The 26040-nt window shown below is 41.7% G+C and overlaps 1 protein-coding gene and 1 non-coding gene across 5 annotated transcripts in view; both read left to right on the plus strand.

Moving 5' to 3' along the window:
* SLC28A3 (solute carrier family 28 member 3) overlaps nt 1–26040 on the plus strand; it is a 54527-nt gene that overhangs the window by 20413 nt on the left and 8074 nt on the right. For 2 of the 4 annotated variants that reach the window (XM_027614425.1, XM_027614426.1), the window contains 13 exons: nt 8789–8871; nt 11451–11542; nt 12353–12542; nt 13640–13784; nt 14806–14934; nt 15034–15147; nt 15740–15817; nt 17921–18001; nt 19670–19750; nt 22205–22330; nt 23944–24074; nt 25220–25388; nt 25804–26001. In XM_027614425.1, the coding sequence (XP_027470226.1) occupies nt 8789–8871; nt 11451–11542; nt 12353–12542; nt 13640–13784; nt 14806–14934; nt 15034–15147; nt 15740–15817; nt 17921–18001; nt 19670–19750; nt 22205–22330; nt 23944–24074; nt 25220–25388; nt 25804–26001 (1617 nt within the window). The remainder of the gene's footprint in view (nt 1–8788; nt 8872–11450; nt 11543–12352; nt 12543–13639; nt 13785–14805; nt 14935–15033; nt 15148–15739; nt 15818–17920; nt 18002–19669; nt 19751–22204; nt 22331–23943; nt 24075–25219; nt 25389–25803; nt 26002–26040) is intronic. The other 2 variants (XM_027614428.1, XM_027614427.1) reach the window with 2 other exon arrangements.
* On the plus strand, nt 964–1070 carry LOC113935245. Its single transcript, XR_003523984.1, has one exon. It is a non-coding gene; the product is annotated as a U6 spliceosomal RNA (small nuclear RNA).

Genomic DNA, 26040 nt, shown 5'->3' on the forward strand with positions numbered 1-26040 from the left:
AAAAGCACTGGCTTAAACCAAAGCGTCTCAGTTTTAAAGCAAGTGAGGCAGATGAGGAAGGTTCTAAGATATGGTTCTAAAACTGTCCATCATGCCCTCGGGTTCCCCAGGGACACCTAAGTTTACAGCAGACTGAGGCACTCTGTCACAAGGCCACTTTTATTTTTTTATATATATATTTAATTCTGGGTAGGAGATCATTTGAAGAAAGCCTTCTGCTGCTAAAAATCCAGCAGATTATCCATGTAGACCATCCTTTTTTTTTTTTTTTTTTGGTAATTCTGGGTGCCGACTATCAAGCCATTTATTGGAGGGAGTTATTCTCATGATAAAAAGAATAACTTGTTTGAAATAGAAAATGTGATAAATTATTGTAGCAAACTTTGGAAGATAAAAAAAAATTACCTATATAATTCCAGAAAAAAATCAGTGCCTAACATCTTAAAATATGGCCTTTTAAGGCAAATGTACACCCACGTGCCCATGTCATGGGCCATGTACGTTCATCAACTGCAACAAATGTACCGCTCTGGTAGAAGACGGTGCTAACGGGAGAAGCTACGCATGAGCTCGGGCAGTAGGTACATGGGAAATTTCTACTTTCCCCTCAGTTTTGCTGGGAACCTGCAACTGCTCTTTAAAAAATGAAGTCTTTTTTTTTTTATTGTTTCAAAAAACAATCAAAAACAAAAAAATTAAATACTTTACTGTTATAAATAAGAATATAAAGAACAAGGAGGAGCCACTGGATTTGGCAACAATGGTCCTTGGATGACCTTGGCAGCAGTCATCTCAGTAGAAGTCTGAGTGAGTAGGATGTGAGGGTCGCTAAAAGCAAAGGCAATTCTTTCAAGTGATTTGTCTGTGAAGGGAAGGAGGGAGGGTAGATGTCCCATGACTATGGGGTCAAGAAGATTCTGTTGTTGTTATTGTCAGTTTTGGTTTGTTTAAAGATGGAGACAGGTACTTGCTTTGGCAGCACATATACTAAAACTGGAACGACAGAAAGAAGATTAGCATGGCCCCTGGACAAGGATGACATGCCTATTTGTGAAGCATTCCCTATTTTTAAAACCAAAAAAACATAAGCCAGTTAAAAAATGGGCAGAAGGCATGAACAGACATTTCTTCAAAGAAGACATCCAGATGGCCAACAGACCCATGAGAAGATGCTCAACATCACTCAGCATCAGGGAAATGCAAATCAAAACCACAATGAAATATTACTGCATACCTGTCAGAATGGCCAAAATCAAAAACACAAGAAACGACAAGTGTTGGCAAAGATGGGGAGAAATAATGAATCGTTGAACACTACATCAAAAACTAATGATGTGCTATATGCTGGCTAACTGAACTAAATAAATAAATAAGTTAATTAATTAATTAATAATTAATTAAATTTCTTAAAGAAGATGGGGAGAAAAAGGAACCTTCGTGCACTGTTGGTGGGAATGCAAATTGGTGCAGCCACTGTGGACAAGAATATGGAGGTTCTTCAAAACTTTAAGAAATAGAACTACCCTGTCCACTGGGTATTTACCCAAAGAATACAAAGGGATACATGCACCCTTATGTTTATTGCAGCATTATCTACAATAGCCAAACTATGGAAGCAGTCCAAGTATCCATCGATAGATGAATGGATAAAGAAGAGGTGATATATATATATATATATATATATATAGGAATATTATTGGGCTATAAAAAAGAATGAAATCTTGCAATTTGCAACAACATGGATGGATCTAGAGAGCATAATGCCAACTGGAATAAGTCAGTCGGAGAAAGACAAATACTATATGATCTCACTCATATGTGGAATTTAAGAAACAAAACAAATGAAGAAGAAAAGAGATAAACCGAAAAACAGACTTAACTATAGAGAGGTGGTTACCAGAGGGGAGGTGGATGGGGGGGTGGGTGAACTAGGGGAAGGGGGATTAAGAGCACACTCATATGATGAGCACTGAGTCATGTAGAGAATTGTTGAAGACTATATTGTACACCTGAAATTAATATAAAACTGTATGTTAATTTTATTAAAATTAAAATTTTTAAAGAAAAAAGTGTACCAATCTGATAGGTAAAAACAAACAAACAAACAAATAAATAAAGATGGGAACTATTTGGGGGTGGAAAAAGAACAGTTAATGCCAGACATTCCATAGGCAGTAGGTAACTTCAAATTTCACTGTAAGAAAATAATAATTATGATTATTTAAATAAAATATTTGTCAAACTTTAACATATTGGCTAAGCTAGGTGTTAGATGGGAATGAAATGAATAAGGCTCCTGTATACCCCTGTCCTCAGCAGCTGCAGCTTGGAGTCCACTGGCCTCTTTTTCTATTACCCTCCACCTTCCTAATTCCTTGGATCCAGCCCAGAAAATGAAGGTAGTCTAAATGAAACATGTAATGGAATTTGGCATCAAAGGACTATATGATCTTTGAGAATCCTTTTAGCTCAGAGACATGCTTATGACTTAATTTATTTTATTTTATTATTATTTTTAGAGCGGGGGTTGGCTAAAGGGAGAGAGAGAATCTTAAGCAGGCTCCACGCCCACTGCAGAGCCCAATGCAGGGGTCAGTCTCACAACCCGAGCCGAAATTAAGAGTCAGACACTTAACAGACTGAGCTACCCAGATGCCCCGCTTATGACTTATTTCTGAGTTCTAGCAAAGTACAGAGAATCACTGGCTACCTGGGATATGACAGAAAATATAAACTGAGATATGGCATTATCCCTCTTAGAGCACGTTCAAAACTGCTCTTCTGCATACTTCCTTGCCACCCTCCCTTGCCATGCTTACAATAGCTGGACCTATTTGAAACATTATTGCAAAATGTTGGATGGATATTTAAAAGTTTGAACAGCACATAGAAAGATAGCCCAGGTATATACTTCACTCCATTAATTAGAGCAAGGGCTCACTGAGAAAGGGAAATGCATCCAAACTTTAGCCCACTGATAGAAGGACCCTAGTTCCCAAGGGAAAGTTTATCAGCTCTTGAAGATACTGGGCTTGTGCTCACATCTGCAGACCAAGCCTTGGGCTGCCAGGAAAATAAGCCAGCTTTGGTCTCAGTCCTTTGGAAACCAGGGCTGGCAGAGTATAAAAGGAGATTTAGGTGTAGGGTTAGATTGTGTATTTGAGACCTTTCTTGTTTCTTAAGAAAAGCTTGTATTGCTATATACTTTCCTCTTAGGACCGCCTTTGCTGCATCCCAAAGATTTTGAACAGTTGTGTTCTCATTTTCACTGGTTTCCATGAATTTTTTTAATTCTTCTTTAATTTCCTGGTTGACCCATTCATTCTTTAGTAGGATATTCTTTAGCGTCCATGTATTTGAGTTCTTTCCGACTTTCCTCTTATGACTGAGTTCTAGTTTCAAAGCATTGTGGTCTGAAAATATGCAGGGAATGATCCCAATCTTTTGGTACCGGTTGAGACCTGATTTGTGACCTAGGATGTGATCTATTCTGGAGAATGTTCCATGGGCACTAGAGAAGAATGTGTATTCCGTTGCTTTGGGATGGATGTTCTGAATATATCTGTGAAGTCCATTTGGTCCAGTGTGTCATTTAAAGTCTTTATTTCCTTGTTGATCTTTTGCTTAGATGATCTGTCCATTTCAGTGAGGGGGGTGTTAAAGTCCCCTACTATTATTGTATTGTTGTCGATGTGTTTCTTTGATTTTGTTATTAATTGGCTTATATAATTGGCTGCTACCATGTTAGGGGCAGAGATATATAAAATTGTTAGATCTTCTTGTTGGATAGACTCTTTAAGTAGGATATAGTGTCCTTCCTCATCTCTTATTATAGTCTTTGGTTTAAAATCTAATTTGTCTAATATAAGGAGTGCCACCCCAGCTTTCTTATGATATCTATTAGCATGGTAAATGGCTTTCCACCCCCTCACGTTAAATCCGGAAGTGTCTTTGGGTCTAAAATGAGTCTCTTGCAGACAGCATATTGATGGGTCTTGTTTTTTTATTCAATCTGATACCCTGTGTCTTTTGATTGGGGCATTTAGCCCATTTAAATTCAGGGTAACTATTGAAAGATATGAATTTAGTGCCATTGTATTGCCTGTAAGGTGACTGTTAATGTATATTGTCTCTGTTCCTTTCTGGTCTATGTTACTTTTAGTCTATCTCTTTGCTTAGAGGACCCCTTTCAATATTTCTTGGAGGGCTGGTTTGGTATTTGCAAATTCTTTTAGTTTTTGTTTCTCCTGGAAGCTTTTTATCTCTCCTTCTATTTTCAGTGACAGCCTAGCTGGATATAGTATTCTTGGCTGCATATTTTTCTCCTTTAGTGCTCTGAATATATCATGCCAGTCCTTTCTGTCCTGCCAGGTCTCTGTGGATAGGTGTGCTGCCAATCTAATGTTTCTACCATTGTAGTTCACAGACCTCTTGTCCCAAGCTTCTTTCAGGATTTTCTCTTTTTCTCTGAGACTTGTTTTACTATTAGATGTCGGGATGTTGACCTATTTTTATTGATTCTGAGGGGAGTTCTCTGTGCCTCCTGGATTTTGATGCCTGTTTCCTCCCCCAAATTAGGGAAGTTCTCCGCTATAATTTGTTCCAATATACCTTCTGCCCCTCTCTCTCTTTCTTCTTCTTCTGGGGCCCCAGTTATTCTAATAGTGTTTCATCTTATGGTACCACTTATGTCTCAAATTCTCCCCTTGTGATCCAGTAGTTGTTTATCTCTCTTTTTCTCAGCTTCTTTATTCTCCATCATTTGGTCTTCTATATCACTAATTCTCTCTTCCTAGCAGTTAGAGCCTCCATTTTTTTTTATTGCACCTCATTAATAGTCTTTTTTATTTTGAGTTGGTTAGAGTTTAGTTCTTTTATTTCTCCAGAAAGGGATTCTCTAGGATCTTTCATGCTTTTTTCAAGCCCAGCTAGTATTTTTATAATCGTCATTTTGTTCAGTTTTTTCTTTCTTTCTTTCTTTCTTTATTTGAGAGAGAGAGAGTAAGCAGGAGCAGGGGGAGGGGCAGAGGGAGAAGAAGGCTCCCCGATGAGCAGGGAGCCCAATGAGGGTCTCGATCCCAGGACCCTGGGATCATGACGTGAGCTGAAGGCAGATGCTTAACTGACTGAGCCACCCAGGTGCCCTATAATCATCATTTTGAACTCTAGTTCCGACATCTTACTAATGTCTATATTGATTGGGTCCCTGGCAGTCGGTACTGCCTCTTGTTCTTTTTTTTTGAGGTGAATTTTTCCATTTTGTCATTTTGTCCAGAGAAGAATAGATGCCTAAACCCAGCAGGAGAAGAGAAATAATAAAGATCAGAGCAGAAATCAATGAAATAGAAACCAAAAGAACAATAGAACAAATCAACAAAATGAGGAGCTGGTTCTTTGAAAGAATTAACAAGATTGATAAACCCCTGGCCAGATTTATCAAAAAGAAAAGAGAAAGGACCCAAATAAAGAAAATCATGAATGAAAGAGGAGAGATCACAACCAACACCAAAGAAATACAAACAATTATAAGAACATATTATGAGCAACTCTATGCCAGCAAATTAGATAATCTGGAAGAAATGGATGCATTCCTAGAAATGTATCAACTACCAAAACTGAACCAGGAAGAAATAGAAAACCTGAACAGACGTATAACCACTAAGGAAATTGAAGCAGTCATCAAAAATCTCCCAACAAACAAGAGCCCAGGGCCAGATGGCTTCTCAGGGGAATTCAACCAAACATTTAAAGATGAATTAATACCTATTCTTCTGAAACGGTTCCAAAAAATAGAAATGGAAGGAAAACTTCCAAACTCATTTTATGAGGCCAGCATTACCTTGATCCCCAAACCAGACAAAGACCCCATCAAAAAGGAGAATTACGGACCAATATCCCTGATGAACATGGATGTAAAAATTCTCACCAAAATCCTAGCCAATAGGATCCAACAGTACATTAAAAGGATTATTCACCAGGACCAAGTGGGATTTATTCCTGGGCTGCAAGGTTGGTTCAACAACTTCAAATCAATCAATAATAAAAGAAAGAACAAGAACCATATGATCCTCTCAATAGATGCAGAAAAGCATTTGACAAAGTACACCACCCTTTCTTGATTAAAACTCTTCCCAGTGTAGGGATAGAGGCTACATACCTCAATATCATAAAAGCCATCTATGAAAACCCACAGTGAGTATCCATTCTCAATGGGGAAAAACTGAGAGCTTCCCCCCTGAGGTCAGGAACACAGCAGGGATGTCCACTATCACCACTGCTATTCAACATAGTATTAGAAGTCCTAGCCACAGCAATCAGACAACAAAAAGAAATCAAAGGCATCCAAATTGGCAAAGAAGAAGTCAAATTCTCACTGTTTGCAGATGATATGGTACTTTATGTGGAAAACACAAAAGACTCCACCCCAAAACTGCTAGAACTCATACAGGAATTCAGTAATGTCACAGGATATAAAATCAACCCATAGAAATCAGTGGCATTTCTATACACCAACAACAAGGCAGAAGAAAGAGAAATTAAGGAGTCGATCCCATTTACAATTGTGCTCAAAACCATAAGATATCTAGGAATAAATCTAACCAAAGAGGCAAAGAATCTGTACTGAGAAAACTATAAAATACTCATGAAAGAAATTAAGGAAGACACAAAGAGATGGAAAAACGTTCCATGCTCATGGATTGGAAGAACAAACATTGTGAAGAGGTCAATGCTACCTAGAGCAATCTACACATTCAATGCAATCCCCATCAAAATACCATCAACGTTTTTCAAAGAAATGGAACAAATAAACCTAAAATTTGTATGGAACCAGAAAAGACTCCGAATAGCCAGAGGAATGTTGAAAAAGAAAAGCAAAGCTGGTGGCATCACAATTCCAGACTTCAAGCTCTATTATAAAGCTGTCATCATCAAGACAGTATGGTACTAGCACAAAAACAGACACATAGATCAATGGAACAGAATAGAGAGTCCAGAAATGGACCCTCAACTCTATGGTCAACTAATCTTTGACAAAGCAGGAAAGAATGTCCAATGGAAAAAAGAGTCTCTTCAACAAATGGTGTTGGGAAAATTGTGCAGCCACATGCAGAAGAATGAAACTGGACCATTTCCTTACACCACACACAAAAATAGACTCCAAATGGATAAAAGACCTAAATGGGAGACAGGAGTCCATCAAAATCCTAAAGGAGAACACAGGCAGCAACCTCTTCGACCTCAGCTGCAGCAACTTCTTCCTAGAAACATTGCCAAAGGCAAGGGAAGCAAGGGCAAAAATGAACTCTTGGGATTTCAAGATAAAAAGCTTTTGCACAGCAAAGGAAATAGCCAACAAAACCAAAAGACAACTGACAGAATGGGAGAAGATATTTGCAAATGACATATCAGATAAAGGGCTAGTATCCAAAACCTATAAAGAACTTATCAAACTCAACACCCAAAGAACAAAGAATTGAATCAAGAAATGGGCAGAAGACATGAATGGACATTTCTGCAAAGAAGATATCTAAATGGCCAACAGACACATGAAAAAGTGCTCAACATCGCTTGGCATCAGGGAAATCCAAATCAAAACCTCAATGAGATACCACCTCACACCAGTCAGAATGGCTAAAATTAACAAGTCAGGAAATGACAGATGTTGCCGGGGATGCAGAGAAAGGGGAACTCTCCTACACTGTTGGTGGGAATGCAAGCTGGTGCAGCCACTCTGGAAAACAGAATGGAGGTTCCTCAAAAAGTTGAAAATGGAGCTACCCTATGACCAGCAATTGCACTACTGGGTATTTACCCCAAAGATACAAATGTAGTGATCCGAAGGGGTACATATACCCCAATATTTATAGCAAAATGTCCACAATAGCCAAACTATGGAAAGAGCCCAGATGTCCATCAACAGATGAATGGATAAAGATGTGATACACACACACACACTCACACACACACACACACACACACACACACACACACACACACACACTGGAATATTATGCAGCCATCAAAAAAAAAAACCCAAAATCTTGCCATTTGGAACAATGTGTATGGAACTAGAGGGTATTATGATAAGCTAAATAAGTCCATCAGAGAAAGACAATTATCATATGATCTCATTGATATGAGGAATTGGAGAAATAAGACAGGATGATAGGGGAAGGGAGGGAAAAAGGAAACAAGATGAAACCAGAGAGGGAGACAAACCATAAGAGACTCTTAATCTCAGGAAACAAACTAAGGATTGCTGGAGTGGAGGGGGGTGGGAGGGATGGGGTGGCTGGGTGATGGACACTGGGGAGGGTATGTGCTATGGTGAGCGCTGTGAATTGTGTAAGACTGATGAATCACAGACCTGTACCCCTGAAACAAATAATACATTATATGTTAATAAAATATTAAAATGCTAAAAAAAGGAGATTTATGCAGCCTCTGATATTAAGTTCATTTAGCTCATGCCTGAAAACAGAGCAGGGGTTGAATGACTGCAGTACAGACAGAAGCAAAAAGTAGAGATATAAGCCTATTCCCTAAAGAAAAAGGAGGAAACCCAAAAGCTCTTTTGGAAGAAAAAGGAGAGAGAAGTGTGATCCTGGACTTTTTGTGATAAAGGGGAAAATGTCTGCAGAAGTAGATAATAGGAGCTATCTTCTAGCATAATAATTTTAAAAGAGCTTTTGTCAGTCCTTTGCCAAAATTCTGAGCAAAAGAGATGAGGGTCCATTATGCCCCAGATTCTCATTATTCCATTTCTGCTGCAACGTTTGATTTCCAGGACGAAGAGCAAGTCACCATTGAGCAGGATTCTTTAAGAAACAAAGAAGATGAGGAGGATGATCCAGAGACACATCAAAAAGGGTACAGGCTTAAACCAGAGAAGTAACCATACTGACCTCCTATTTGGTTTTGCCACTTTGTTTTATCCTCATCTAATTTTAAACATTTATTATTATTATTTATTATCTATTACCACCACTACCACCAATCCCCCTTCCCTACTACCGACCCAACACCATTTTCAGAAAAATTAATGCTCTATGATAATCACGTGGTAAATTCAAACTGCTGATGTCTTGGGAACCCAATATCCAAGACAGTCTTCTAATTAAAGGCATAAATTACCAACTAATTGCTCCAGTCCATGCAAAAGTAGTTAATTCATCTTCTCAATGTCAATCAATAAGCAATTGATTTCTCAAAACCCAATCCACATTAAGTCCCAACAAACTTGCTCTTACATTGTAGTATCCTGAAGGTATTCCAAGTCCTTATTGCCCCATGAGATAAGAGAGGCAAATTGTTTTCTTTATTTTTTGGACCAGAGAAATGAAGCTCAGAGAAGTGACCTACTCAAGGTTAGTCAGCTAGCGAGGAACAAAGCTAATTTAACAATTTCAGCTTCTGATTCTTAGTCCAAGAATGTCTGGTATGTCATAACACTCAAGTATTTGTCAAGTTTCTGAATGCCCATTTAAATTTTATTTAAATTTCTATGTCTCCGAGGAACTTTGTTTTTATGCATCAGAAGGTATCTCTGGAGTTGGTGAGAATTAGGATTAAAAGCTCTTGTCACAATCCAAAATACTCACTGCCTCAGAAACCTGAGCTTAGTCCCATCTTTCATTTTACTTTATGGATCTCTGACCCCAAGGGCTGAGAAATTCTCTTGGGTGGGCAGAGGTACTCAGGTTTCCCCTAATGTTAATGGGATAGAAGCAATCACCAGGAGGACAGAAGTGGTCTAGTCAAGATAACCAAATGGCTGAAGCCTCTATTTTGAGCTACTTTACTTTATGCAGTGTGAGATTGATGTCTTGGACCACATACATTCTGTGCAATTAAAGAATCTGATGAATCCAACCTAAAGTACATGAATGTGCTCAATTCAATGTTGCCCTCCACCTCTGCCACTTTGAAACACTATCAGAAATTGAAGATGATGGATCATCAATCTTTCCTAAATTCAACCATGAAAACTTAGTCTTTACTGAATTTTTATTTCCTCCATATCTTCTGGATCAGTATTTCTAATTCACTAACAGACATAACACCAAAGTTTTCATAAAGTAAGACTCATCATTACTATGTGTGATATGCTCTCATACATCCTAGTCTTTCTTATTAAAGAAGGGTGTCCCGCACTGTGCTCTTCATAATCCACTGATGGGTCCCAACCCACAGTGGTAGAATACTATTCCAGATAAGCAACACACACTACCACTTCATTTATCTGGTAATTCAACAAATGCCCATCAAGCAGCCTCATCTCCAAGGGTCCTAGTGCAACCAGGCTCACATCTGTTCTCCAGGAAGTTAGCCAGTCAAGACTTCATCACAAAATATGATCAAAGAAGACAGTAGGAGTAAAGCACAGAGGAATGCCTCTGTCCGAGGAGATGCAAGGTGTTGTAGGAGTGAGGGGCTTGGGCTCTATTCTGAAACTTGCAGGGGTTGCCAAGACTTGGACACACAGGAATAGCTGCTGCAAGGTGGAGAAGTGGAGGGGAGGTCCCAGCTCAGGGTTGAGTCCTTTGAGATCCTGGAGATGAGGAATCTCCTCTAGGGACTAGAAATGGCAATGATTAAATGTGTGAATAAATTCCTTCCTCCAGTGGGAGAAGAGGTCTCCATTAGAAGGGGCACTGAGGAAAGAGGTGAGTGCAGGGAAGCCAGATTTCAGGGCAGGAATGGAGGGAACCAGGAGCACTCCAGGAAAAGTAGAGGACAGCCACTGTGTGTATGGCCCTGAGGCCCCTCCAAACTCACTCACTGATGGACACCGTCCTCCCCAGCAGAAGTGATTGGATGCATATATTGTTCACTCACTACCCACCACCCCCTAACAAAGCTCTGGACAGAAACAAAGGCATGCCAACAATGCCAGAACTTTCTGGAAAGCTATATTACAACCTGCTGGCTGGCAGCTCTGAAATCCACAAAATCCTTCTTTACATTTCAAGCACCCAGTGAAGTCTGTCAGTCTCCCGCTAAAACATACGGTAAGCCAGCACAGGGAACAACCTGCTTACTCAAACTTTGTGAGACCAGAAGGGTTTCTAAAATCAACATTTCATAACTGTGGCTTAAAAGCTATCAGAGGCCCTCAGAGTCCAGTGAGAAACACTCTCATCTTATGATTTATTTTCGGCTTTTGTTTAGTTACCAGCTCCCCTGCTCTGTTTCCAGAAGCATGTTTTCTGCATTTCTGTAAGCCCTCAGGGCTTGGCACATCCGTGCAGCAAAAGTTGATGCAAGCCATGGCTGCTTGTAGTCTTAAATGAGATGAGTATCCCATTTCTATTTTGTAGGACATACACTTCGCCAATTTGTTCGTTTGCTTGCTTGATTTACAAAGCCTCATCTAGCTCAGTGTGTCAGTTTATTTCATGTTTTTGATGTTTACTTCTGCCTGCGTTTTTGCTTTTGTGTTGTTACAGGTATCTGGAAAGGAAGTATGATACAGTTTGTGATTTTTATAAGAAACACAAAACCACCCTTTGGTACATCATCTGGGGCATCTTACTACTAGGTAAATAATGAAAGGAAGGATGGATGCCAGTGTCTTTTTTTGAGAATCCCCCAAATATTAGTTTTCTGTAGAAAGAAAATAAATCTTTCTAATCATTCTGTTCCCCCGGACTTCGGTGAATCCAAAGAAGCAGAGAGGGTAATCAAGAAGTCCCAAGTGGTGGGTCTCGACTGGGGTTGCCTATGCAGATTGTTTCCCCGTTCGGTTTATGCAGCCAGCAGCTAATTATTTAGGTTCCCTACTCTTACGGCCTTTGTTTTTGTAATGGATTTAAGGGTTGGTTAATGCAAATCCAGGTAACTAGAAAACATGGTGATACTCACCAGGTGGGAACCTAATTGCAGGGGGCAATCTAAGCAATTCACACTTCATGCAAATACAATGTGAGCAGGAGCCTAGGGTCATGTAGGCTATTCCTCTTGCCTATCTTTGCTGATGAGCAGGTCCCCTCTATTGACTCCCTCCAAAGCAAATGATTCCACAGCCCATTTTGAAGAACACTCCTGTCTATAAAATGTGAACCCTCACACCCAAGTCCACTGACATTAATTGAGGATCACTGCACCTCCAAGGTCAGTGGCTTGGTTGGTGCTCAGATAGCTGAAACAGGGAACAGCAGGGTTGAAAGCTTCCTCTGTACTGGGCCAGCTAGTATTCTAGGCTTTTCAGGCCATGCAGCGAATGCCACACAACTCTGCATTCAGTGGCTTCTTGACTGAACCTCCCCTTGGCTGAGCCATGTCAGTGCTGGAGGCTGGTCGGCAGCTTGGTGCGGGTGATGTTCCATGTCTGTGCTCACTTTCTCAACAGGTTACCTGGCGATGGTGATTGCAGCTTGTGTGCTAAACTTTCAGAGAGCCCTTCCCCTTTTTGTGATCACCGTGGCCGCCATCTTCTTTGTGGTCTGGGATTACTTTATGGCCAAATATGAGCATCGAATCGATGAGTGCCTGTCTCCTGTCAAAAGGCTCCTAAACAGCCATTGGTTCTGGATGAAGTGGTAAATGCACCCAGTCCTCTTGTTGCTTTTGAGAGGGATGTTAGTCTTTTCCAACACTGTTCCAAAAACATATTCTGAAATTGCTCCCTCATTTATGGTCTATTGAAACTAGAAATAACTGAGTTATAATGCCTGTCATAATGCCTTCATTTTACAAACAGGAAATCAAGGCCTAGATAGGGCAATGACTCGTTCAAGATATGTTCAAACGTCCCTACAAACTGCTTTAATTTCAAGTGCCACTAAATGATAAAATGTTGTCCAAATGATGGGACAGTTCTGACTTGGGGAGGCAGCTTTCTGCTCTGGGCCTGAAGCTGGCCTCTCTGAGAGGAAGACCCTGTGAATTATTAAAGCCGACTCTTTCCTATAGGACCCCATATCCTATGAGTGACCACTCAGGGCTTTTCCCTCAGCCTCTTTCTGTGGGACCTCCTCTTCCTCCAGGTGGCCCTAGTGGATTGGACACAGGACAGGTTCTCCCCAGAATGGCTCACAGGGGATGTACCAGGAAAGTTCACAAATCCTTGACCTAATAACACAGGATTGTGCAATCCCAACACAGCATGCCTTCTGGCTCTGCCCTCCCAAGCTGTGAGTCAAACTTGTCATGCCTACTGGATCCGCCAAGGAGTCAGAACCCATCCTGAAGTCCAACTTAGCTCTCTGAGGCTCAACTGAAGTCCCCCATCTTCAGAGAACACATTTCAAGTTCTCCCCTAAAGGGAAGAAAAGTAAAATCTCTCCCGTTTCCTAAAACGGAAGTGAGGACTCCCAGCAGATCTCTCAAAGAAATCACCAGACTTCCCTCTCTAAAGCATCCTTTCTCATCTCTGAACCCTTTGGTATGTCCTTGAACCAGCGAAGAGCCCAAGATTTATAGAATGTGCTTAAGGCAGTGCTTAATTTTTTTTTTTTTTTTTTTTGGCTATTTGCCTTTATAGTCACAACCAAAGAGGGTCTGTGCAATCTCTAGAAGCATAACTTGCCATGGTATGCTACTCTTAATAAATTTTTTGTTTGCTAGTTTAAGCCTGCTCCAGATTTTCAGGTTAGCACAACAAATGATGCTGATGCCTCCTTTCTGATTCTCTTAGGGTGATTTGGAGCTTACTGATCCTGGGAGTTATTTTGTGGCTGATCTTTGACACTGCCAAATTGGGTCAACAGCAGCTGATTTCCTTCGGTGGGCTCATAATGTACATTATCCTGATATTTCTATTTTCCAAGTATCCAACCAAAGTAAGTGTGAAATCAATCCATTTCAGCTTTTCCTCTCTTTTTTTTCCCCCTCATGTCTAAATTGCATAAAATAATGAGTGTGAGAGAATTCCACTGTTACTCAGTATTTGTCTTACCTTGCTATGCTATATTAAGTGGCTAGGGTGCCTTTCTTCCGGAGCTTTCTTAGTACTAGTACTCTCTCATTTTTCATTCTCAGTAATTTGCCAGTTACACCACCAGTGAGGTGTTCTCTCCTGCCAAGTCCAATTTCCACTCACGTACCCCACCTCGCTCTGTCAAACACACAAAAAAAAATTTATCTACTTTGATCCTGGTTTCCCCAGGCCAGTAAATAACCTAGTATTCTACCACTGGACTCTGCAGTTGATCAAATTTCTATTTGCAAGTTAGGTTATTTTACTGCAAAAATCTGTCCTTAAACAGTTTTGTTCCCACTGAATTCAATTCTCATTCTCATTCTGTCAGCCTGTAACCCATTAAATGGGCAAGAATTCGGAGACATCGAAGCTTTCACTCACAACTCAGAATGGCAAACTCCAGAAGATTTTACTGGCTTTCTAAAAGGTTGACCCAAGAAAAACAAGTCACCTAACAGGATCCAAAGTGCTTTCCCATCTCGGGTCAGCATCTTCACTGGTTTCTATGCCTCCGATCCCACAGTTCTTTGCAGCCCACTCATCTCCGCACCAAAAATGAAAGCAGATGATTGTCCATTCCTGCTGCACTCCCTGGCTCTCCATTAGAGTTAATTGGCTCCTTTTACAGTGAAATGAGAGCCCCTCAACAGGGTGGAATTTCACTTAATTCACTTACAAATTGTCAGATTAACAAATCTTGGGCACACAGAGAGAAGCCATGTTCTGCCTTTCCATTTTCCAGACAGAGGAAATAATTATATGTCTCTAACATTTACAGCACAATGAAGAGGACCAGATCCTTCTTCCTTTAATGGCCCCTCTAAGACTATTCTTTGTGTCAAAGTTATTTTATCATGATATAATGGTTACCTACTCTCCAGGGACTGAAGACTTCAAACTCGGGATTTGAAAGAGGGAATGCAGCCCTGAGATCTGGGGTCATGATTCTATCAAGGGATTCTCTGCTCACGACTGCTTTGGCCTCCCAAAGAAGGTGGATCATAGGCCACGTGTGAGAAGTTTCCAAGGAAATAGTGACCCTCTGGGTGTGTATGCTGAGCTTAGCATTCATTTTCTAGTAAGTTCTATCTCTTCATCTTTCCACATAGGTTTACTGGAGGCCTGTCTTTTGGGGAATTGGGTTACAGTTTCTTCTCGGTCTCTTAATCCTAAGGACTGACCCTGGATTTATGGCTTTCAATTGGTTGGGCCAACAAGTTCAGGTAAGTTGGGTTCAAATGAACATCTTCCTTATAAGTGCTTCTGACATTTGGATATAATCCTCAAGACATGTCAGAAATAGGTTTCTTCATCTGCATGAGTTGACCCATATTTTTGTTTGTATAAACATGTTAATCTGTCTAGTTTATTAATATTACAGTTGTCCCTCCCCCATATCATCCACTGCATCACTCCCCTATCCCGACTGTCCTTTTCGTCCTGCCCCAGAGGTGTCACACTTCTAAGATGGTTCCACAAACAGAGAAACAGGCTTTCTTTGTATCGAGTGCTAACTAGCACCACCTGTGTGCCATCTAGGGCTTTGCTGGAACAAACTGACAGACCTGGCTCCTTCTCGAGCATCCTGGAGTCAGACTGAATGTCACAAATGACAAGAAATCTGTATGCGGGTATAGTTCAAAAATATTCTTCCACGCCATCCACTGGAGCAGGGAAGGCTACAAAAATTTACCTGCCATGTCTAACCAGCAAGTTTGCTGGGCTCCCCCTCTGCAGAGCCTGGGAGGTCCTGTGGACTCTAAACACCAACTCCATGGTTGTAATGATCGTCTGTTTTTCCTTTCTTTAACTCAGACCTTCTTGGAATACACTAACGCTGGTGCTGAATTTGTCTTTGGTGAGACATACGCAGACCACTTCTTTGCATTTAAGGTAAAACCAAATCCCCTTTCAAAGTACTTACTTCCTTTTCAGTACCTTCTGTGTCTTTGTAGATATTCTGATAGAAACTGACCAGAAACCAGATATACACTTGCCAGGCATGCCCTAGGTGGATAGCACATCACTCCCTTTTTGCATTTATTGGATTTTATCTGAAGTTAGTACAATGCAAACATTTTACTTTGTTGCCATAGCATGGAGGGAGACATCTAGAGGAAGTCAGAAATATACAAATACTTTTGAGGGGGGCTCCTAGCATTGCCTGAGATATGTCTGAAAAATCATACGGGACAATAGTATCTGAGGCATCAGGGAAAGGAATATTCGGTAGCTGGCAATGAAGAGGCATATGGACTGATGGCTTCCAGGCCCAGGATCAGTGACAGCTCTGTGCTCAGGGCCCCCTCCATCTCCCAGAAGGAGACAGCTCTTCACCCACATGAGCCTCTCTTCTTCCAGAGCCATCTCCATGCTACACCTTTCCTGTCTTTCCTTCAGCACAGCGGGTCTGGAGGCTGGGCCTTCTCCCAACCAAAGGAGGGACATTATGCTCCCGGGGAAAGGCAAGCTGGCCTCCCTGCACTCCCACAAGCCCCAGGAAGCTCACTTTCCCCCGTGAAGACCCTACAAATACTTGTTGATGAGGCAGAAAAAAGAATTCGGCTTTTCCTTCAGCATTCTCTTTTTGTGGTGTTATTGTTCATACACTTCTAACTTGTTTTCTCACTTAGGGACTCTGAATTTACCTCCAAACCACCCCAGCTTCAGTTGGGTCAACGTTTATGCTGAATCTTTTTTTTAATTGCTCTTTTTTTTTTTTTTTCAAAAAAAAAACTGCTGATTTGATGCTTTGGTGCCAAGATGACTAAACCAGCTCCAAAACATCAAGTGTTTACAAACTGAGTTAGAAATATGCTCATATCATGAATTGAACCCAAAACTGGGAAAAAAAAAAGTCACAAGGAAGGCATAACTTGCTGCCCAGACTGCACCAGTGTCTTTAGACATTTCCTACCCACCCTCCTCCCTCTTCCCCAGAGCGGGGGGCCTCCATCCTTTCTGGCAAAGCAGAATCCCTGTGGGAACATTCAAGAGATAAGCTCCTTTAATTCCCCGAAGCTTTCAGGAAGGCTCTGCTTGCCCATTAAAGCCAATAAAAGCACATAAGTGACTGAGCTCTGAATAATGGCACAAAATGTCTTTTAATATACATTATTAATAGATTTTTCTAAATTAGATCCTGTACAAATTGTCCTCGGTCATTCTATGCCTCTGGTGGCAGCCTGTCCCTGGTCATTTAGCTGGGGAACAGAGGGGAAGGGTACAGATGGGTAGGGGTGTGGAGGGACCCAGCCCACAGCAATGTGTGTTCCCTGCAGGGTAGAAACTGTTCACTGTGGAAACACAGGCTGCCTCAAAGGCACCCAAATAGCATCAGGGAAACAGGATCCAGAAAAAGACAACTCTGGTATCACAGAAGCAAACTAGTTTCCCAAGTTTATTTATTTATTTTTTTTAGTGATTAAAAACAATCTTTAAGTAAAATAATTATATTTTAAAAGCTAAACGAATGGGTGCTTACTTTATGAGAGGCAGTGTGGGTAAGCACCTACCGTGCCATATCTGATCGGTGCAGCCTCTATTAAATAAGGATCTGAGAGGCTCCTCACACTCAGTTTTGACCAGGATCCTCTGCTAATGAGGCTGTTTAATATCAGAACTTCAAGAATATCTGTCAGTGGCCTTCAGTTTGTTGATCTAGTTATTACGAATTCCCCTGACACTGCATTCCTTCTCTGAGAAGCCACAGTAAGAAAAGCTCATCATTTCAGAGAAACAAAAAATGTCAAGTTTCCTATGAAATATACTCAAGTTTATCCAGAGCAAGTTCAAAGGAGAGACGGTAAAGGGGGGGGGGGGGGCGGGCGCTGCCGGATTAAAGTGTCATTTAGTTAAAAATGACATCGCTGATGATTTTGATGATGGTTTCGGCGGGGATAAGGAGGCAGAAGAGAGACCTGATCTGAACTCTACTAATCCTACCGAGGCCAACATCAGCCCATGACTGCTTTCATGCCCCCACCTCACCCCCAGGTCCTGCCAATCGTGATTTTCTTCAGCACCGTAATGTCCATGCTCTACTACCTTGGATTGATGCAGTGGATCATTAGAAAGGTACTGGTACTTGGGGTGCCTGGGTGGCTCAGTCAGTTAAGCGTCTGCCTTCCGCTCAGGTCATGGTCTCGGGGTCCTGGGATCGAGCCCCGCATCAGGCTCCCTGCTCAGCTGGGAGTCTGCTTCTCCTTCTCCCTTTCCTTCTGCCCCTCCCTCCTGCTTGTGCTTTCTCTCTAATAAATAAATAAAATATTAAAAAAAAAAAGAAAGGTACTGGGACTTGAAGGGATTGGGTGACAGGTGTACAGCAATTATTTCAGGGACAAAGTCTTAAATGCCTTTTATCCAGGTTTTCCCAAAGTGCCTTTCTGTTTGTAGCAAGATTCGTCACCACCTCCTCTTCCACCCCAAGTTATTAGACCCCAACCAAAAAAACCTACATGGAGCCCTAGAGGCAATTTTACCTCAGGGACTTCTAACGGGGCTTTGACTCGCAGTCAGTGGTTCCTGGCTATCTTCATAAAACCTTAGTAATTACTTCTTTAACCAAAGAATTGACTCCAGCAAAGCAGGCACCTGTGGGGAGCACAGCATCCTTCCTTCGTCCTGGTTGTCTTCCCTGTGCCTTTTACAGAGTCCCTGCTTCTCCCCGGGACGTTGCAAAAGTGGAGATTCTTGGTCTAGGAGTTGCTAGAGGATCGAAGCAAGAAGGGGAAGCTGCTTTGCGTTTCTGAGGGAGTTTGATAAGCACACACAAACTTAGGGGGAGCAAAGGTCCAAAAAGTTCATCTCATTCCTGCCACCCCAGCAACTGCCAGTTCTACTACACTCGTGTTAAATCGGAACACGAGGAAATGTTTGAGTTAGTTCAAATGCACACAAGCCGAGCAGGGCAGACAGAGTTTGGGCATAGTCATAGCCCTCCTCTGGTCCTTGTAAATACATACGAGAGAGGGAGGGAGGGAGGGAGGGAGGGAGGGAGGGAGGGAGGTGGGGGAGAGAAAGAAACCAGAACACCAGCAAAATTCACAATTTCATCCAAAGTGCGCCAGGGTCCATATTTTTCTGATTGTTGACTTGAACATTCAGCATTCCTGTGCTCACGTCTAAGCAGAAAGGAAGGAGAGAATGCAACGGGAGGTCCCCATCCTGAAGTGGGCACCACAGTCTCTAGTTGGAAGGGCCAGTGCAGAAGTGGGACCATAAACCATGTTCATTTGAGAATTTAGTAAAAAAGGCCAAACCTCAGCTACATCTCACTGCTTATTAGCTGGGTGATCTTAGACAAAATAACTAAATGGTTCTGTGCCTTGGATGCCTTTTCTATAAAATGGCTATGATTATAGGACCTCCCTCAAAGGGTTATTATGATAATTCAATGCGTTACCTGGATCAAGAGCATAAAACAGTTCTTGGAATGCAGTAAAGCTTGTCATGACTGTTAGCAATTATTATAATTTATTACTCTTATACAATGTTTCAATAGACAATTGTTTGTATATTGAATGTATGAATTCAAAGTATATACAATGATTCAGCCTTACCATTCACATAGGAGGACTGGATGGGTCCGCTCTGTAGACTAGGTAACATACACTCACATTTAGCACCGTCACTGGCCTGCCCACAATGGTGGAAGGCATTTTCCTCCAAAGATTTTCATCCCTACTTTGAAGTGTTGTGTATACAAATAGCTCTTCACTGACTTTGTCCCTTTTCCCCTTTTAGGTTGGATGGGTAATGCTCGTGACTATGGGATCATCTCCTATTGAATCCGTAGTTGCTGCTGGCAATATATTTGTTGGACAGGTAAGTTGTAATCTCAAAAAAACAAAACAAAACACTGTTGAAATGGATATGCTTCCTAGAAAGTAGAATAAGAAATATAATGGTATTATTGTTTTTTAGTGTCAGGGGTAGGGTGTCAAAATAAGGAAACCCCAGCATTGACAATGTCCAGATTCCAGAGAGAGAAAAAGAGTGTACGAGAGAGATCCCTTCCGAGAGTCCCAGCACACTAGTGTCAAATTTGGGTTCTTGAAAGTTTACAGAGAGGAGGAAAGATGGAATCATTCTATCAAAGCACTGGGCTTTTCCTGTATCGATTCTCAACCAGTCTTTTCTGAGTTGACTGAATTGTTGAGGTGTCTGACCCGCCCTCCAGAGGCTAGCAGGTCACCCACTCAAATAGAGGTCACCACTTGTCTTGAAGCTGCAAAGATGTGACAGGCAGCCTCACTTTCCATGGTATAAGGCTTGTGGTAATGAAAGAGGCCAGGAAAGACTTTCCACCAATGCCCCTGCAGCTGTATAAATACTTGAGCTTATTCTCAACTTGTCTGAACTGGCCAATAGTCTGTCTTAGCTGGGCCTGAAGAAAAATGCTGATGAGCAAAAGCATTTTCATCTTTCTGATCCATCACGCAGATTAAGTGCTTTGCCTGAAGCCTATTTAAGCAAGGAAATATGATGCCAAGGGGTGTCCTTCAAAACAGCAGTGTTCCTAAGGGGTGGATAGGGAAGAAATGGTAATCATCCTCATCACTCAGAATAGGTAGCTTCAGGCAAAATGGAATCACACACCCAGGAAACAACGTGTGAATTCTTGCCAGCACCACTACCCAAGGAAAGTGGATTTGAAACAAAATTCAAGTCACCCAGAGAAACACACGGCTCCAAATCCAAGGCTTACAACTGCTCCGGGCAGGCTGAGCCTTATTGGTAAGCCCAGCTTGCAAGCCTGGAGTATATAGTCTTTAGGGCAGGGCCCATACTTCCTTCCCTAGGAGTTGAAATTATTATAATTATAGTCATAAAATCTCTCAGGACTAATTAGAACACCATCTCGACGTGATTACTCCTACCTGCGGGGTAAGAGGGCTTATGTACTGAGTTTCTATTTAGTCCATGAAGTGAAGCTCAACACATTCAATCTTATAGAACAATTACAAATAATGAGGGGAAAATTGTAAAATTGCACACATGCTTCTGTGGTGCTCAATTTGATACTTAATATGCTAAAAGTACAGCTATTATTTATGGAGAGCCCCACGTTGCAAGCTGCCTGTCCTCCTTAATGGGATTCAAGCCCTCACAACGACACTCTAATTCCTTTCCACCCAAGGGGAAGAGTGGGGTGTCTGATTCCCAATTAGGAAAGTGCCTGTGGGCACCTGTCCTTGTTATTGCTGGTATTTTTTTACACTTGCGTCTCTCTGTCCTTGTGGTGTAAGCAAAGAGGTATATGGTCTGTCAAGAAGAAGCTGGAAGATGGGAAATCACCAGTTCACAAGGCCAGGGCAGTTACTTGGGCAATAGTGTTCCAACCTTAGAAAAGAATACCTGGCCATCAGACTCCAATCCTAAGCTGGTGGGGACCTTATATGAGCTGGCCTTGCAAATTTTGCAAACTTTACACATGACTCCATATGCACACTGACGTAGAGTTCAATGACCCAGACATCGATGGTGTGGGTTCTCAAATGAATATGCATCAGAACCACCTGGAAGGCTTGTTCAAACACGATTGCGGGTCCCATTCCCAGAGTTTCTGAATCAGTAAGTCTGAGAATTTGCACGTCTGTCAAGTTCCCAGGTGATGCTGGTGGAGCTGTCTGTGGTTCACACTTAGAAATACTGCTTTTAAGTCCAACTCTTGGTTTTGGCTCAGCTTGTGATCTCAGGGTGGTGGGACTGAGCCCCGCATCAGGCTCTATGCTTGTTGTGGAGTCTGCTTGAGATTCTCTCTCCCTCTCCCTCTGCCTCTCTTGCTTATGTGTGTGCACTCTCTCTCTCTCTCTCTGGAATAAATAAATAAATCTTTAAAAAGAAGGAAAGAAAAACTGCTTTAGAAAATGGAATCTTGGGGCACCTGGGTGGCTCAGTCAGGTGGGCATCCAACTCTTGGTCTCAGCTCAGATCTTTTTTTTTTTAAGATTTTATTTATTTATTTGACAGAGAGAGAGATAGTGAAAGCAGGAACACAAGCAGGGGGAGTGGGAGAGGGAGAAGCAGGCTTCCCGCGGAGCAGGGAGCCCAATGCGGGGCTCGATTCCAGGACCCTGGGGTCATGACCTGATCCAAAAGCAGACGCTCAACGACTGAGCCACCCAGGCGCCCCTCAGCTCAGGTCTTGATCTCAGGATTATGAGTCCAAGCCCCTCATTGGGTTCCACTTAAAAAAAAAAAGGAATCTTGAGTAGATTGGCACACCCTCCTAAGATCTAAAGGGGAACGTTTAATCTGGTCTCACTTTGTTTCCAGACAGAGTCTCCACTGCTAGTCCGACCATACTTACCACACATCACCAAGTCTGAACTCCACGCAGTCATGACCGCTGGGTTCTCGACCATTGCTGGAAGCGTGTTAGGTGCATACATTTCTTTTGGGGTAAGAATGTTTGAAGATAAATTTATGGAAAATTCAACCTCTTCTTTCTTTGTTGTTGTTATCTCCCTGTCATTTCTTTACCACTGCTGCCAGAGAAGGAGGCCAAAAAAGTCCTTCACGCTTCCTTTGGCATTTGTGTGGAGTGACCCTGAGGAGCTTTGTGGCTTCACTTTTAAATCCCTGACACCTAAATGTGAATTATATCCACCTATGGCAGAATGAAACCATATTATGAGGTTACTTCGGCCAAACATTTAAATATGTAAAACAAAACAAAACAAAAAAAAAACCCACTATTACAGTCACTAGTAAAGGCAGCCAAGACCAGGGGTCAGCAAAGTATGGCTCATGGGTCAAACTAAATGGCTCCCCCTTTTTGGTAACTAAAGTTTTACTGGAAACCAGCTACTTCTACTCATTTATCTATGGTAGCTTTCATGCTACAGAGTTGGGTAGTTGTGGCCTGAAAAAGCCAAAAATGTTTACTCTCTGGCCCTTCACAGAAAAAGTTTTTTGACCTGTGGCTTAGAGCAGCGGTTCTCAAATCTTCCTGCACATTAGAATCATCCAGGAACTTTTACAAACCCTAATGCCCAGGCCCATACCACAGAATAATTAAACCAGAACCTCTTGGGGTGAGACCCAAGCATCACTATTTTTTAAAAAACTCCTCCTGTACATTCTAATGTACAACCCCGTTGGAGAGTGGGTTGTCTGTGGCCCAGGGCTGCAGACCATTGTAACTGATGCTCGTGCCCCCAGCACAGAGCTTATAAGCCACACATATGAGGCAACCCCCAGTGGAGAAATGGAAGAACGCACAGCTGTGAGTTTCATCCCTCCGCTGCATCTGGGCCTTAGAGAGCCAACCAATAGGAAGAGGGAAGAGTAAAAGGGTGACAGAGATCTCAGGAATAGTAGCTTGTCTGGATCCGCAGATGGTCCACTCCGCCACCACCGTAGGAATTCTGCCTACAGAAATGTGCTGCCTGGAATGGGAGTGGGGAGGGAGATGCAGATGCTGGCATTCTGAAAATACAGGGAAGAGAATCCTGAAACAAAATAAGGATGTGGGGAGGAAAGGGAAAAGAGTTTAAGTAGGCCCACAGTGAGGGAAACAGAAATCACTTACAGATTAAAGGGACGCTGGATAAATGAATATTATATAAAGACACCACAGATTTCAGGAGAGCGAAAGGAAGACAGAGGGGTGTATCCGCGCCTGCACCCCCAGATATTTCCCCTGTCTAAACTGATGATGTGATGAAATATGGGCTTTAGGGACTATTTAAACATTCAAAAGGTCCACAGAGAGGTAGAGGAATCTGGAAGTTCTTACACAGGATTAATTCTCTTCTGAAATGATTAGATTTTGGTTTGGGGCTTCTCCCCAAAGGATGTGGTCAATTAACACCAATTCCTCCCTTCTCCCTCTGACTCTCAAGGTGATGCCGGCTTGGCTCACTGAGTGCTTCCTAGCCTCCGAAGAAACACTTTTCTGGCATAGGGTTCAATTCTGCCCTTCTCTTCCCTTGTAAGGCTTTTGGGCCATTCATCCTGAACACAACAGAAAAGCCAAACCTCAGTTGACCTTCTTTCTCCTGAAATCACAGGTTCCACCCTCCCACCTGTTAACCGCCTCAGTCATGTCTGCACCTGCGTCATTGGCCGTGGCTAAACTCTTTTGGCCTGAGACAGAAACACCTAAAATAACCCTCAAAAATGCCATGAAAATGGAAAGTGGGTAAGTGGGACACCTAATTCATACAAGCTGGGGAGTTGCCTGGGCGGGGTGGAGGGTCCAAATACAAAGCACAGCAGAAATTTGATCATTGGAGAGCACAGTGAATCACGGTAGTAAGGTGAATTTAATTTCCCAGTGACTATGAGACTTCCAAAAAAAAAAAAAAAAATCCCTTTTCGATATTTGAAAAGCTTCCTAAATACTTGAATGTCAATACATTTCCTTAATGGTTCGTTGTAGATATTTCATTTAAAATACAGTATAGTGCTTATTGAGCCCTGATTTATGACCATTGGAGAGCCATGGGACAACCATTTCTGGAAGTCTCTTATATAATAGGGAGAATGTAGGTGTGATAAAGGTATCTTTAACCCCTCATCAATTCATTTTCTTTTGCCCTGTGCAAAAGAAAGAAAAAAAGAGTGAAAAAAATGAAGGGGTTTAGGGTAGTCAAAAGTATCTAATTCAATAACAGAATCCATCAATGAGCATGTTGCTGAGATTTATCCCTTGTTTGTATGTAGGTACAGTCAGTGAAAAGCAAGTTGTCAAAGAATGCATGTATGGAATATGTGTGATTCCACTTACAAAGTTAAGCAAATGTGTAAACCTACACAACATATCATTTAGGCATACACTCACATAGGAAAAATGAAAAGAAAAGAAATGATAAGCAACTTCTAGGGAGCAGGTACCTCTGAGATTGAAGAGAAGATGAGATTAAGGAAGAGGGGGTACTCAAAGGTGACGGTGACATACCATTTCTTAAATGAGGTGATAGATAGTCAAGCCTTCTTTGAATTATTAGTTCTTACACCATGAATATTTTATAAATATTTTCTGCTAGCTACCTTAATATAATTTCTAAAACCTATAATATTTTTATCATTTCCCAAATTTTTCATTATTGATCCCCCCCAATTAACAGAGTAGCATTAACAGTTAGACACCCATATGCCCATCATCTGCACTCAGCAATTATAAATGCCATCCTGATTTCATGGAATTTAGGTATTTTGACCAAGGCATGAGCCTGAGAGTTTGTGTCTCTAACCAATGAGCTCTGATTATGCCATTTCTACATCTGTGATGTCCATCCACTGACAACACCTTGATAATTCTGGAATTGCTGTTTTTTGATAAAGTGATTCAAGGAACTTCCTAGAAGCCGCAACACAGGGAGCATCCTCATCCATCTCCCTGGTGGCAAACATAGCTGTGAATCTGATTGCCTTCCTGTCCCTGTTGTCTTTTGTGAATGCAGCCCTGTCCTGGTTTGGAAACATGTTTGACTACCCACAGCTGAGTTTTGAGGTATAATTCCATCATGTCTCTCCTCATTTTGTTTCTGCCTATCTTTGTTTAAAAATAAAACGGGTTTGTGAATTGCCTTCCCTAACACCTGTAGTCTACTCTTACACAATGCAGAGTATAAGAAACACTTATCATGTTTCTCCCATCTTCCCACCACTGCCCCTCACCACACCCCAGTCTCCTACCACCCTCCAGGAGAGAATGACTGACCTCACACCAGGTATCCAGGTCACTTCAAATGATCCAAAGCCAACCTTGACTCCTAATGGATAGAGATGGGCAAGGCAATGTGAGGGGATTTCTATGCTTTAAAGGAGACACAGAGGGGTTGGGAAAAATCTTGTCACAAGGGTTAGGCAGAGGAACTGTAAGCAAATCACCACTCTAATAAAGTATCTGTTTTGGGGTTTTGTAGGTAATATGCTCCTACATCTTCATGCCCTTTTCCTTCATGATGGGAATAGACTGGCAAGACAGCTTTATGGTTGCCAAACTCATAGGCTATAAGACATTTTTCAATGAATTTGTGGCTTATGAACACCTCTCAAAATTGATCAGTTTAAGGAAGGAGGCTGGACCCAAATTTGTGGATGGTGTGCAGCAATATATGTCGGTGAGTAAATACACTGATTTCAGAATACACTTCTTTATC

This window comes from Zalophus californianus, chromosome 13 (assembly GCF_009762305.2).
Source record: "Zalophus californianus isolate mZalCal1 chromosome 13, mZalCal1.pri.v2, whole genome shotgun sequence".
Taxonomy (NCBI): Eukaryota; Metazoa; Chordata; class Mammalia; order Carnivora; family Otariidae; genus Zalophus; species Zalophus californianus.